Source organism: Canis lupus, chromosome 17 (genome assembly GCF_048164855.1).
Source record: "Canis lupus baileyi chromosome 17, mCanLup2.hap1, whole genome shotgun sequence".
Taxonomy (NCBI): Eukaryota; Metazoa; Chordata; class Mammalia; order Carnivora; family Canidae; genus Canis; species Canis lupus.
In genome coordinates, this window is record NC_132854.1 from 53,535,669 (window position 1) to 53,550,737 (window position 15,069).

At 40.1% G+C, this 15,069-nt stretch overlaps 1 protein-coding gene across 13 annotated transcripts in view; it reads right to left on the minus strand.

Annotated features, from left to right (window-relative positions):
* Positions 1–15,069, minus strand: part of EPSTI1 (epithelial stromal interaction 1) — an 81,933-nt gene that overhangs the window by 39,908 nt on the left and 26,956 nt on the right. For all 13 annotated transcript variants that reach the window (XR_012010091.1, XR_012010093.1, XR_012010092.1 and 10 more), the window contains one exon: positions 5,502–5,575. Coding sequence is in view for 10 of the 13 variants with exons in the window: in XM_072782954.1 (XP_072639055.1) it covers positions 5,502–5,575 (74 nt within the window). In the remaining 3 variants the exon portion in view is untranslated. The remainder of the gene's footprint in view (positions 1–5,501; positions 5,576–15,069) is intronic.

The window sequence follows — 15,069 nt, forward strand, 5'->3', positions numbered from 1 at the left end:
TTCCCAACATTACAACGGACAGGCTGAGCTCAAGGTGGTGCTTGGCAGTTTAGGGACAGAAAGGTCCCGTTTTGGAATGAACTTGGTTCCAAGAGCTTTTTCAACTGGGGTTTTAAGAATTGAACCCCTCTTCCCTAGAAACATTATAAACAGTATCTAGGAGTAGCATAGAGCCCAGAGAGGTCACGAAAGCCCACAGAGCCTACAGAGAGTTTAACTGTGGTACTAACCCAGGGTTAGACCTGGAAGAGGATGGCATCATAGATGATGAAAATCAGAAGAAGGAGACATACTTCTTCGGTTTTTCTTTCACCTACTCTAGGCAAAACGTAGATCATGGTAAGAAGAAACAGAAGTCAACCCTGCCCAACTTTTCCTCTTGGAACCAATCTACCCCATAGTCTTCTCCACAGGTCCTCCATGTCACTTCAATGCTTATCACTCCCATCTCAACCAGCAATTCCTGACCTTTAAACTACATGCCTCTCAATTACCTATTTTCTCTGGCTCCCCCAAATCTCAAGACCAAGATTTAGCTGCATCACTTACTGTCTCCATGACTTTGGGTGTTTAAATTACTTATCCCTCCATCTGTAAAAATGAGGAGGCTATATCCATAATAGGGCTCAACTAAAAATTAAATGACAAAATGCATATAATATACCTAATGCTCCTGATACTCCATAGGTTCTCAGTAATATAGCAGCTTATTGTTTTGCTTATTTTTTAATTATTTATTTTGCTTATCTCAAAGAGTCAAGTGCTTTATATTTTTAAAACTATATAACTGTATAATCTATTATACTAAATGGTTATTAGATATGAATTAACACTTTAAATGTTTAGAAGAGGGGATCCCTGGGTGGTGCAGCGGTTTAGCGCCAGCCTTTGGCCCAGGGCGCGATCCTGGCAGACCCGGGATCGAATCCCACATCGGGCTCTCGGTGCATGGAGCCTGCTTCTCCCTCTGCCTATGTCTCTGCCTCTCTCTCTGTGACTATCCTGAATAAAAAAAAAAATTTTAAAAAAATAAATGTTTAGAAGATACCCAATTGGGATCCCTGGGTGGCGCAGCGGTTTGGCGCCTGCCTTTGGCCCAGGGCGCGATCCTGGAGACCTGGGATCGAATCCCACATCAGGCTCCCGGTGCATGGAGCCTGCTTCTCCCTCTGCCTATGTCTCTGCCTCTCTCTCTTTCTCTCTCTGTGACTATCATAAATAAATAAAAATTAAAAAAAAAAATTTTAAAAAAAAAAAAAAAAAAGAAGATACCCAATTGTTACATCTCCAGCAAATCCTTAAGTGAACCTTGTTTTTCCTAGCACTCACACACGAAATGCATCCGGCTACTCCCATCCTACATGAGCCTCTGCCACCGATTAAATAGGCTCAAAATTCAGACCTATCTCTACATCTGTCCAAAAGGCGTTATTAGAAAGATGACTACAACCCTCAAAATAAGCCACCATTCAAAATTTTAAATGCTGAGATTTTACTCAAGTGTTTTAAATCCCCCAAATCCCAACATCCTCCCTTTGATTTTTTTTTAAAAAAGCACAGCCAAAGGCTTATTAACTATTACTTCAAATTTTCAAACCCACCAGAAATATTAAGTAATAGAAAAGGACACCCTGAAAAGTGCCACATTTGACTTTTTATAAATAAGCAACTACAGAGAGTAAAAATAATGGTGAAAACTACACCAAGGTTAGATGCCTATTTCTACCCTCTGCTTTCATGCTCAAGAATCCTAGAACTAATTCTAAATTGTGAAATGAATCTGTCCCCAGCCAGAGTAGCAGACTTAATGCACCATTAATCTGGTCTGCTCTCAGCTGCCAATTGAAATAGTCACAGTCATTCGATTTTTAAGGAAAAGACAGTACTGCAGAAGTACATTCCAGAGGTCTTTTCATAAAAGCCATCCTGTGTGCTCCATCTGCACACGCAATCTGCTTGTGTATTTCCAGCCAGCTTGCATGGGCAGATTAATGCGTACAATTAGAAAGCAACCTCACAGGCATTCAATAAACTGCCTTCATTATTACACTCAGGAGAGTCCCTTTGGATGTCAATAAAAGCCTAGTTTTCTGCCTGTTAGCTAAATAATTGACAACACTAAAAATAATCAGAAGCAAATGAACGAAGTCAGGAATAAGGTGTTAAGAAAGAGCACATTAAGATTCTCATTGTGGTGCCCCGGGATACTATCATGAGCTTTTTCTCCAGCAGCTTGGATCTACAGTCTGCTCAAGTCCATGGACGCACTTCTGCGCATGCGCACGCACACACACACACACACACACACACACACACACCCACCACTACCACCACCACCACCACCACCACCACCACCACCATTTCTGGTCTGCTATTTGAACCACATATCCTAGCATGCTGAAACTAGCAAGGACATGAGGTATTGACTAATTTGAAAGAATTTCTTACTTGTGTTTCTATTTTGTGTTCCTTGGTTTAACAGCTTCAGGGGAATCTAACTGTTTTGGTGGGAGGGAAAAGGACGTTGGTGAATGGGGAATAGCGTGGTTGGTCTGGTGAAATCTTTGTGCTACTAGAATTCTAACAGCTCTCCTAGACAATTTTTGTACCATAAACCAATTATAAAGAGGTATGACAGGCTTGTTATACATAGGATCCATGTTTGCCAAGAAGTCCCTTTCATATCTCTAGCTATATAATGATCATTCATTTCATGAGCTATTAGTCTTTTAATTTCAAAAGTAGTGCAAAACAAAATATTCTTTAAAAAACTCACATATATTTTTCTGTTTCTCAATAGGCTTTAAAAATCAATTTGAGACACTTCTCATTTTTAGTCAACTCCTTTTTCCTGGTTAACTGGGACTTTCATGATAAGCAGAAGAAAGAGCAAGAGTGAAATATGCGTGTAATTGAATTCAGTTCCAATGATGGTATAGTTCCAATGATGGTGGTTGAGGGTAAAACTCTTTTTATTTTCTTTAGAGAGAAAAAGGTGATTGATCTCTAGTATTTAGTAAAGCATGACTCAAGAAGCTGGAGACTACGAAAGAAAGGTGATTGGGTGACATAGCCTCCATGTCCTTTAGATGCTGAGAATCTCTCATCCTTCACCTTACTATGTTTAAAACTCTCCAGAGAATGGGCTTGCAAATTCCTAGTCCTGTACCTAAGACCCCTCATTGGTAAACAGGTCTTCCCTTTTCCAGTGAAATTAGGATGACACAGGATAAATACATTTGTCTTTATTTTGTCTCTAGCATATGACTGCCCCCAAGGCATTCCATTATCTCCTTCAACTCCTCTAGTTGGCCTAGAAATATGCTCATCCATCCTTTACCAATGAATGGAAAGGCAATAATATAGTGACACCCTTGATCTACTGTCTCCCTCTTGCCATCTCCCTCTAAGACAATTTCTCTTGGTGTTTAGATTCCCACCAGCTCCCTCACCCGCATGCCAGTCTTTAGAAGAACAGCAGGGAAAGACAGGCTAGGGATTCAATGACTTAAATGAGGGCAATGCCTATTTAAACTTAAAAAAGATGACATCACTCATTGGCACTTCTATCCAACCCATTCCATCTCCCAATTTTCTGGCCTTGGTAGTAGAGGCCAAGTACCTCACTTACTAAGAGGAAAAGTAAAACATTGAGAAACTTCTTCCCACTCCTCCCTTGGAGACTTAAAGCAAAAAGGAACTGCTTGGGATAGAGACAAGGTAAGTGCAGTGGAATGAGAAAACCAGAGGATGCTGTAAGTTAGAGGAGCAACATACTCTAGATAGGGTGTCACATATGCTCATTCCAACACTAGAATGATCTTAAATTCTGAAAATGAGATACAACAATGGGAGAAGAGAACAGGAGGCAGTCAAATAACAATCCATCTGAAAGTAGAGGCCAATTGCCCATTCTGGGTGGGACCAGAATAGTCTCTATATAACAATCACTACAAAATAGAAGTTGTCTGATCCACCCAACAAGGACCTCTGTAAGAAGTTTCATTTCTGTTTCCATATAATTCAGGTACTTTTATGCCATTTATGTAAGATATTTTATTTAATCCTTACAAATGGCCTATGGGAAAGATACAGTCATCCCTACTTAAAAAAAAAAAAAAATGAGGATTAGTATTTTGTCCAAGGTCACAGCTAGGGAATGGAGATGAGATTTTGAATTTATTTTATTTTATTTTTTTTTAATTTTTTTATTTATTTATGATAGAGAGAGAGAGAGGGAGGCAGAGACACAGGCAGAGGGAGAAGCAGGCTCCATGCACCGGGAGCCCGATGTGGGACTCGATCCCGGGTCTCCGGGATCACGCCCTGGGCCAAAGGCAGGCGCCAAACCGCTGCGCCACCCAGGGATCCCAGATTTTGAATTTATATCTGCTTGGTTTTAATTCTTTTGTAATTACCCTAGGTTAATTTCTAGGTTATATATAATATATATTCCTAAATTATAATAAAAAATATGCTTTTTGGGTTTTTCTATTCTTTGAAGCTGCTTGCATATACTCTAGCTACTTAGAGTTAGGACACAAGCTTATCTTTAAAGCCTCTATAACAGAGTAGATTACCTACATTACATAGCACATAGTAGTCACCCTATACATATTAGCTACTGATATTCATAAGTCATACTAGAAAAAGTCCCTAGATGTATGACCGCCAATTGGGAATTTTGCCAATAATTGCTAAATTATTTCTCAATTTTTGTCTACAAAAATACAAGTGTGACTAGTCCTCAGTCTATTAGATAAACCCCTAATTAGTTTAGATTCTGCTTGGGTACTTTTCAAATATCATCTTCCCTTTATCAGTGTTTTGAAAGTGAACATTATTATTTTTTTAATATTTTATTTATTTATTCATAAGAGGCACAGGGAGAGAGAGAGAGAGAGGCACAGACACAGGCAGAGAGAGAAGCGGGCCCCATGCAGGGAGCCCGATGCGGGACCCACGTCTCCAAGATCATACCCTGGGTGTGAAGGCAGGCACTAAACCGCTGAGCCACCCAGGGATCCCCCAAAAGTCAAAATTATTAGAAGTACTTTGGGTCACCAAAGAATCAGCTCCAGTAATTATTTAGAATGGGGAATTTCTCAAATTTAGTAGTAGTATTTCAAGTCAATTGACTACTAAAGAATACTCTGGGGATGCCTGGGTGGCTCAGCAGTTGAGCATCTGCCTTCGGCTCAGGGTGTGGTCCCTGAGTCCCAGGATGGAGTCCCACATCCAGCTGCCTCGAGGACCCTGCTTCTTCTTCTGCCTATGTCTCTGCCTGTGTCTCTCATGAATAAATACATAAAATCTTAAAAAAAAAGTACTCTGTGAACCTCAGAACCTCACTTATATAATGACTGAGTTTAATCACATAATTAATATGACAGCCAATAATCTAATACCAAAGGTCTTAAACAGTTACCATCATTTAGAATTTAAAAGCAGAATGAACAATATGTCTATAAAGGTACAAAGTTCTGAAGATACAAACTTACTATTGGTGGTGCTCTCTAAATGCTTCTCTTCTGAGGTTTTCTTGAAATCTTTTTTTCTCCTCTAGTTTATTGCTCTGAAATTGCAAATATCAAAATGCCACCTATTAGGGAAGCTTTAAGCTTTAAGGAATCTAAATCCTTAGATTCAAGTGGCTCCAATAGTCCAAGACTGATACCTACCAGGGCTTCCAAGATGTGCTGTCTCAACCCATGGGAATGGTTTACTGAAAGCCAGGAGCCCCAAATTCCTTCCATGGCTCCCCTCTCCCAACTTGATTGGTATAATCACAGAATCAGCATTCATATTTTTATTCTCTAGTTCACATGATGGCAACATTTATATTTCAAGAAGTGTTTTCAAGATGGTTTACAGAAAACATGAAAGTTCCACACCAAGTATGTTAAATGAAAATTATAAGAAATGGTTAAGTAGTTCATAAAATGTATATATATATATATATATATATATATATATATATATATATTCACATTCCAGTAAAACATTCAGAAAAAGATTTTCAATAAACCAACTCAACTCCCTCCTGACTTAGAATCAGATACTGAAAGCTGTTGAGAGACTGAATAGCAAATGTCATAAAAAATGGAATGGAAAGAGTTCTTTTTTTAATTAGTTTTTTGGAGAATCTAGAAACAAAGGACTTCATATTTGATATTACTGTCACCAAGGCTCTGGCATATTTTAATCCAACTTAAATAACCCTCGAGCTTTTTGTTCACTATGACATAACTGTCATTTTTTTTTTTGACTTGCCTATGAAAAACAAGTAAAGTTCCTAGAAAACAAGTTTAATGGGGAGTTGAAACAAGTTCTACAACACAGGGGAGACCTGAAGCTTTAAATGAATCCAAGGGAGACAGCAAGCAGCTGGGTTTGCTTTAATAAAAAGAATTGGATTTGCCTAGCAGGAAGACCTGTGAAAAGGAAATAATGGAAATCATCATTTCTAAATCCTGACATAAGTTTGGCTCCATCTTTCAAGGAGGAGGAAAAACTTCATGTTTTCCATGAAACTCTTCATACCCACAGAACCACTTACTACTCCCATTTTGAAAAATAAAATGGAGGACTTCAGTTTCAGAAAAAAGACAAAGGAAATTTCCTACAAATGGAATCAATTATAATGCAAAGCAATTGGGTTACTAATGAAACAAGTTCTGGAAAGCCAACAAACAGAGAATTATGAAACCAAATCAACAAGCTCTCAACCTAGAAAAAAAAATCCTGATTCAGGAGACCAAAAGATCAATTGTGATGAGCCCCTACTTCTCTGGAAAAAAAAGCAAGGGGCAGTAAAAGACAGGAAGCAAGAAGTAGGGATTCACTAAACCACTTTTAGGAATGCTACTTTGAAAAATAGTGAGAAAACCACACAAGCATGGGCTGGTTTTAATCTCTTCACTAATTATCATTGAATTTAACTCATGGAAACAGTTATTCGGTAGCTAAATTCTGTCCAACAATGGTCTGATTATCCCTCAGAAGTTGATGGAGAAGTATTTGGCAAAATACCAGAGTATCTGAGAAATTATTTTCAATATTTATCAACATTGTTTATTTTTTTTTATCAACATTGTTTATTTTTTTTTAAGATTTTATTTATTTATTCATGAGAGACACATAGAAGAGAGAGAGGCAGAGACACAGGCAGAGGGAGAAGCAGGCTCCATGCAGGGAGTCCAACACGGGACTCAATCCCGGGTCTCCAGGATCACGCCCTGGGCTGAAGGCGGTGCTAAACCGCTGAGCCACCTGGGCTGCCCTGGGAGCTGTTTATTATACTAATCCAAATACTTAAATTTAGTTATACTATTTATTTCTTTCCTTTTAACAGAGAGTTAAGGAGTCATCCAACCATACTTACACATATATATGCAAATACAAAATGCAAATATGCAAATACAAAATGTAAAATGTCTAGGGGCACTTGGATGGCTCAGTGAGTTAAGCATTCAATTCTTAGTTTTAGCTCAGGTCATGATTTCAAGGTCATGGGATTGAGCCCCGTGTGGGGCTCCTTGCTGGATGTGGGGTCTGCTTATGATTCCCTCTCTCCCTCTCCCTCTGCCCTTCCCTACCCCACTCACATGCATGCTCTCTCAAATTCTCTCAAGTTAATTAATAATTGATTAAATAAATAAAATGTCTAAGAACATGGGGTCTAAAAGAAAAAAATGATGTAAAAAAAAAAAAAAGAAAAAGAAAAAAATGATGTATCCTGCTCCAGATCCACTATCACTAAGTAACCTTATGCAAATCATTTAATATTACTGAATCTCATTTGCTCAGACGTTTATCAAATGCCTTATACACTTGGTACTATGTTAGATGCTGAGAATACAGATATGAACAGAGCAGTGCCTCCTCTGGAAAATTTCAGAGGCTCGCTGGGAACACAAACAAGGACCCAGTGATGGCAGTATATAAAACATGTTGGGGGATAGAGGTTTGCAAATAATATGAACAGAAAAAAAGCACAGAAGTAGGTAGTTGGGAAATGCTTTCAACATTTCCACAAACATTAATTTAGTGTCTTCCAAGTGGCAGATAGGGTCCTGGGCTCAGGAGCCACGCTAAGTAACATTCAGAATGTGGTTTCTAACCTCAGATTCATGAGTGAACTCTATGTCATAAATATGCCCATTTTTAGGGAGAGCGGGTTCATCCATAGCTCTCTTCAGATTCACTAAGGGGCTGATGGACCAATTCAAAGGATAAGAACCACAGTCTAACGAGAAGTAGAAATTCTAGACAGAGATCAATCTTATCAAGTTTTCCAGGAGGAGATGATGGGAGCAGAGCTACTTCACTCCATTATACAGGTTGCTCACTACCCAGGGGAGGCCTGCAAAGGGGTTGGGGAGGCTAAAGAGGGCTGGCATTCAGCTCTCCACGCCCTATATCCCAGCACAGGATGCTTCGGCACACCTGTCTTTTTCTACGTCTCAGAAAAGTACTATCAGTCCCCCACCTCAGCACCCACAGAACTGACCTCCTGGATGAAGAATCTCCCTCTAATTTGCCCTAAGGCAGTGATGGGCTGGTTGGGACCCCGGAGAGGAAAAGGGACATTCTTATACCTTACAATACCCTCAGTAAATGAAGGCATGAGAGTATAAGCCAGTTTAAGGAGCCCCAAGAAGTTCATGGATAAATTGAAAGGCGTTTGTAGAAACATAGGAGAAAATAAGGTTGAAAAAAATGAGAAAGGGTGGTTATAAAGGAATTTATATGCCAAGTAGAGGAGTTTGGACTTCATTAAAGGCAATGCTGAGCCACCATGTTATTTTAAGCAGGACAGTAAGCAGCCCACTCTGAAAGCAAAGTGGAGAATAAGCTGCACGAAGGACCACAGATATAAAAACCAATGGAGTGGTTCTCACAGTAATCCAGGCCATAAATTATGAGCCCCAAATTAAGGTAACAGGAACAGAGAAGGATGGGCAAACTCTAGAAAAATGCAGGGAACAGAAATAATAGGAGAGGGGGAAAATGAAATAATAGGAGGGAGACTATTTCAACAGAGGATGAGTAAGGCAAGGGGGGATATAACAGGAGGCTGGCCATTAAGAGCAATAGAATGAACAAAAGTTTAGTTTCAAACCTACTGCACTTGAGATCTACTTGCGGCACACCTGGAGAGAAGTATCAAGATACAGAGGAACACACCTGTCTAGGATTCAGGAATGTGGGCTAGAGATACAGATTTCAGAAATCATCAGCACAGGCAATAACTAACGCTTAAATGCTTAATGAAATATGAGGACTTTCACCTAAGACTATGGTGGCATAGGTACAGGGATGAGAGGACCAACAGGTGGGACCTGGATAGAACATCAATAGTAAAAAAAAAAAAAATGTGTGTTGGGGGAAGGATCCAGAAATCCAGAGGGGTGGAATTTGAAGGACAGAGTACTTAAAAGTTACAATATAACAAAGAGTTTAAATGAGTTAGGAATTAAAGAGTCTGTTAGGTTTTGGGGGATTTTTTTTTTCAATTAAGAATGCCTTTGATGCTCTTAGCCAGATCAGTACCACTGGAGCACTAGAGACAGAAGTCAAACTCTGCCCACCAAAGGAACAAGTAGAGGTGAGAACTCAAAGGCAGGTTCCTAAGCCAGCTGCACTCAGCATCACCCAAGGGACACTTTTTAAAACAAGAGATTCTTCGGTTCAGGTGATTGCTAGAAGTTGGGCCACAGACTGGCATTTGGGAATCAAATATGGTAGAAAGGCTTTCAAGCCGTTGAGCCATGATGCTTGCTCGGTAGAGGGGAGTTGAAAGCAAACCAGAACACAGAGAGACACATTGTTTTTAAGATAAGAGATTTGAGTCGGATGATAGCCCAAGAGACAGGGGGTGGGGGACAGGAAAGTGACAAGAAAAAAGGGGGCTTAACTGATGGAGCAGCAAGGTTCCCAAAGAGATGGGAAGAAAGATAAGACTATAAACACAGGTAGAAGAATCCATCATAGCAACGAAGAAAAGCACTTTCTTATTCATCCAGAGATGGGGTAGGGATAGAAACAGCAGAGGAAGAGTACAGAAACAGAAAAATAAGGGTCCTTATGGCCTGATGGACTTTATTTTCCAGAAGGTAAGAGAGGAGATGATGAGCTGAAAACAAAAGAGGAGGATAAGAAGGATGCGAGGGGAGGAAGATCTTGGTAATCAGAGGTGGGCCAGGACTGCAAAGTGAAGTGCATTGTTAGAGACCCAGCTGAGAGGGAAGCCCACAGATTTGGTGGAGCAAAAAAAGAAAACCCACAAAAACATGTGTTTGCTTTCTCCAGCAACCTCATTCATGTGAGTTTAGTAAAAATGAAATAATTGAAGCAATTCATGTGTAAAATAATTATTTGCCTTCCACGCAACAGCTTGATACAACAAAGTCAAATGAGATAGTCTTAAAGCACTTCTCTGCATCTATAATTAATTAGGTTAGGGCACCCCAGTCAGTGATTGCTGCACGCTAGGCATTGTATTAAGGGCTCTGCACATATTGTATCCTTTAAGCCTTCATTCCATTATATTAATATTACGCCCATTTTACAGATAAAGAAAGTAAGGCATAGAGAAGCTAATAGCTTACTTTTTTAGTACTATCTCTATATTTCAAAGACATACATCCCAGCACTATGGGATTAATTAAGGGATCCTACTGGATTTCAGCAATAGAGGCTAACTGCTGACACCAGTTCATCCACAAAGAAATGTGTAATGTAGGAACCATATTTCTGGGGAAATACTGGTGTTCCTTGAAATTTTTCAGAAATGGACATTTTTGCTACTTTATAAAAATATTGAAATAAGTACCTTAACATTTTACCCTGTAATGTCTTAAACTTAGCCCTTGCTACTTCTTGCTTCCTAGAAATAAGTAACAAATATGATTCCTTAAAAAACATGTGTTCGGGGATCCCTGGGTGGCACAGCAGTTTAGCGCCTGCCTTTGGCCCAGGGCAAGATCCTGGAGACCCGGGATCGAATCCCACGTCGGGCTCCCGGTGCATGGAGCCTGCTTCTTCCTCTGCCTATGTCTCTGCCTCTCTCTCTCTCTCTGTGACTATCATAAATAAATAAAAATTAAAAAAAAAACGTGTACGTATGCATCTCCGCATCTAACACGCATACCTTATTTTCTACTGGTTAGCTCCTACTTCACTTTATAACATTAAAAATAACTAACAATGCTTCTCGGTGTCTGTTTTAAACACAGTGACCTCCAGTGCTCCAAATAACTATCAGCTTTATGACTTCATAGTTTACTAGAAATCACAAGGAAAGTCATCAGATGCCACCCAGATCTCTGGCTGGTTTCCTGCCCATTTTTAGGTTATGAGACCCCAAGAGGTTCTGAATATTAAATGAAAGTATTTATGAACTATATACCACATGTATAATATTATTTCAAACACAAGAAGATCAAAGGCAGAATAATACGAGGATTCCAGGAGGTAGGAAGGATCTTTAACATGGAATTGGAAGATTTTCATGTTTTAAGTATGTGGGTATTATGAAAGCCTGTGGGGGAAAAAATCAAATTATTACCTAATTCATCAATGTGATTTTGAGGAAAAATCCATGAGGTTGATTCTCATGGCACAAAATTCAGGCAAAAGTCTTGCTTATGAGGATTTATGAAAACCTGTCTACTTAAACTGAAAGACCCAGTGGCAAAGAAAGTACTTGTAGTATGCTGCCTCTGTTTAACAACTTTCATTCACTCTGATGTTCTCATATTTTAGAGATGTTTTCTCTGTTTTATAGATTTCCAGAAAGAGAATTTAATCCATTATCATAAAACCACATGAGTTGCATTAGTTTCCCATTGTTGCTGTAACAAATTGCCAAAACTTTGTGGCTCCAAACAATGAAAGTTTACTCAAAAAAATCTTAGAGCTCTAGAGGTCAGAAGTCCAAGATGGTCCAAGATGGCCTCACTGGGTTAAAAATCAAGGTGTCAGCAGGACTCCTTTTCTTCTGAAGGCTGCAGGGGAGAATCTTTTTCCTTGCCTTTTCTAGCCTCTAGGGGCTGCCTACATTCCTTGACTGATGGCCCCCTCCTCCATCTTAAAGCAGCAGAGGCAGGCCACATCTTTCTCTTGCTATCGTCTCCTCAGTTCTCAATCTCCTGCCTCCCTCTCCCAATTTGATTACACTGCCACTTGGATAGTGTAGAGTTCTCCATTTGAGGGTCAATTGATTAGCAGCCTTAATTCCACCTGCAAATGTAATACCCCCCCCCCTTTGCCATGTAATACAACACATTCCTAGGTTCCAGGGATTTGAACGTGGAGGGGCAATGTTTATAGCAACAATGTCCATAACAGCCAAACTGTGGAAGGAGCCTCGGTGTCCATCAAAAGATGAATGGATAAAGAAGATGTGCTCTATATATACAAGGGAATATTGCTCAGCCATTAGAAAGGACGAATACCCACCATTTGCTTTGATGTGTGTGGTGGGAGAAAGTGAGGGAGGCCCTCTTCCGCCCTGGGCTAAAGCAGCGGTGTGCTGATAAACTGAGCAACCAGCCCCAGCAAAGAGAAAGAGAGGAAGGTTGTTTTTGTAGCATTTACTGGTCTCTGTGGTGAAGATACTCCTGCGTGGTCGGGTTCAAGTTACCAAGAGGAAGTTCAGGAGGCTCTAGTACACCAGGGGAAGAATACAGAACATCAACATGTTCTAGTACAGGAAATAAAAGTTAGACTGGAGTATCCAAGTAAGTGCCCTTTCCAAACTTCCCCTTCACCTATAGGACTAACTCTTCCTGAACCCATTGACATGACCACATGCTGGCGGCCTTTCACACCCTTGTGCTTCTTAAAAATCAAAGAACACTCACAAGTGTTGGCAGGGAAGACAGTTTACTCTCCCCTCACTCACACACAGGTGGTAACCAACTAGAGACCCAGTGATCCATAGGGACCTCTCCTGGGGAAGGGAAAACTGAAGGGCAAGGGGGGTTACGATCAGAGGCTAAGCTAGGGACTCTTGGGTGGCAACAGGCTGCTTAGTTTCTACTTGACTCAGAATTCCTGGACAGTAGCCATTTGCCTGAGGAGGAGGGTGTCGTTTTGCAGTGTGATATCCATATTGTGTTGGCCGTGCATTTTAAAGAATAAGTGCTCCATAAGCACAGCCCATTATTGCTTCCCTTGGCCATTTCCACACTGGCAATGTGAAGTATGCCATTTCTAGATGGCTAATGTCCATTTTTCTTTTATCTGACAGAAGCTACTAAATAGGCTCACATTTAGTATGAAGAGCCACAGATTTATGTAGAATAGAAAGAGCTAGGTCCTGGTGGCAGCACAGGGCAATTAACCGGAGAAATCAAGTCTGTGGAAGGACCAGTGTAACTTGCTCCTGATCGTGTTAGGTAGTTTTTGTGAATGTTCCTCAACTTTTATATGCACAAGAATCAACTGGGGAGCTTATTAAAACGCAGGCTCTGGTTCAAAAGGTGTTGGATGGGGTCTCAAGATTCTGCATTTCTAACAAGTGATGCCAATGTTGCTGGTTCAAGGAACACATTTGGAGTGGGAAGCATCAACATATCAACTTTCTCTCCCTATCTTTTACTTTTGGACAAAATGATACCAATAATCATTATACTTATCACATTAGAAAAGCCAACCCAATTAAGATTTCTATAGTTAATGATTGTGATCCATCTAGTGTTATGGTACAACTTGGAAAGAGGAAAATGATGCTTTTCCTCAATGTGAAAGCCACTTCAGTCACTAACATTTCTGAATAGTGTACACTATCTGCCCTGGGAATAAATGAGCTATAAATAACCCACAAGCCAGCCAATTTGGGGATTAAATGACCACTAATTCATGACTTTTAGAAGAAAACATTGCAACACAATAATTCTTTAGGACCTGCAAGCCTCTTAGCTCAATTCCTGGTGATGACTGGATGTTTTCTTGGTTCCACCTGAAATACAGACACACTATGTAAAGGGGACACCTCCCTCTACAATCACAAGACCAAAATGTGAACTTTCCTTTAAAGACAAAAAATGAGAGGAGAAAGCTGGATGAAAAGAATGGGGAGTAGAGAAGTAGAAAGACCAAAAAAATATTTTAAAGGTTAAAAACAAAAACGGAAAACAGTCTGCTCACCAGCCAGGCGGACAGTACGAAGGACTCATATACTCTCATATGTTTTATAAGCCATCACCTTTTGGCTTCATTAACCTTGTAAAAATATCTATTGCTTGGTAACAGGTTTAAATTTTGACCAACACTCCATCTTTAAAAGAAAAAAAGAAAGAGAAGGAGGGAGAGAGAAAGAGATAGGCAGACAGACAGGCAGACGGCAAGAACAGGAACTGTGTTTCCACGACTTATACTTGCAGCAGGTGCCATGCTTGGTGGTATCATGAGCCAACATTCCCACGCCTCTAATACTTAAAAACTGCCACAGCTTAGGACTTTATGGGGAATGTGAGGAGAAAGAAGAGATGGGGATAGAACAATTCTACATTCTTCCTTCTTCTGCAGCAGAAAAGCAAAATTTTTAAGAGATTTCTTTTCACCAAGCCCCAGAAAGAGTATCAAAACCAAAAACATCATCTTCACTTTGAGGTTTAGAATAGATAATACCAGTAACACTAAAATGCAAATGCACGCTTTTTCTTTTATCAACGAGAGAGGTATATGTTCACTTATCTAACTCTCACCCCAAAAAATTCAATATTTGGATATAAACATGACAGCTCACTGACTGCTCTTATTACTAACTGCTTTGGCTTCTGGCCCAATACAGAGCCCCTACATGGATCGCTTGCCTGGGAGGTAAAACAGCGTGGTCACCAAGAACTCTAGCTCTGATGCCAGTCTGCCCGGATTTGAATCCCACTTCTTCTATTTACTGGCCATGAGCCCTTGGGCAAGTTATGTATCCTCTCTGCCAGTTTCCTAACTTATCAATTTAGGTAATAAGAATAATATATACTGGGATGCCTGGGTGGCTCAGTGGTTGAGCATCTGCCTTTGGCCCAGGGAGTGACCCTAGAGTCCCAGGATCAAGTC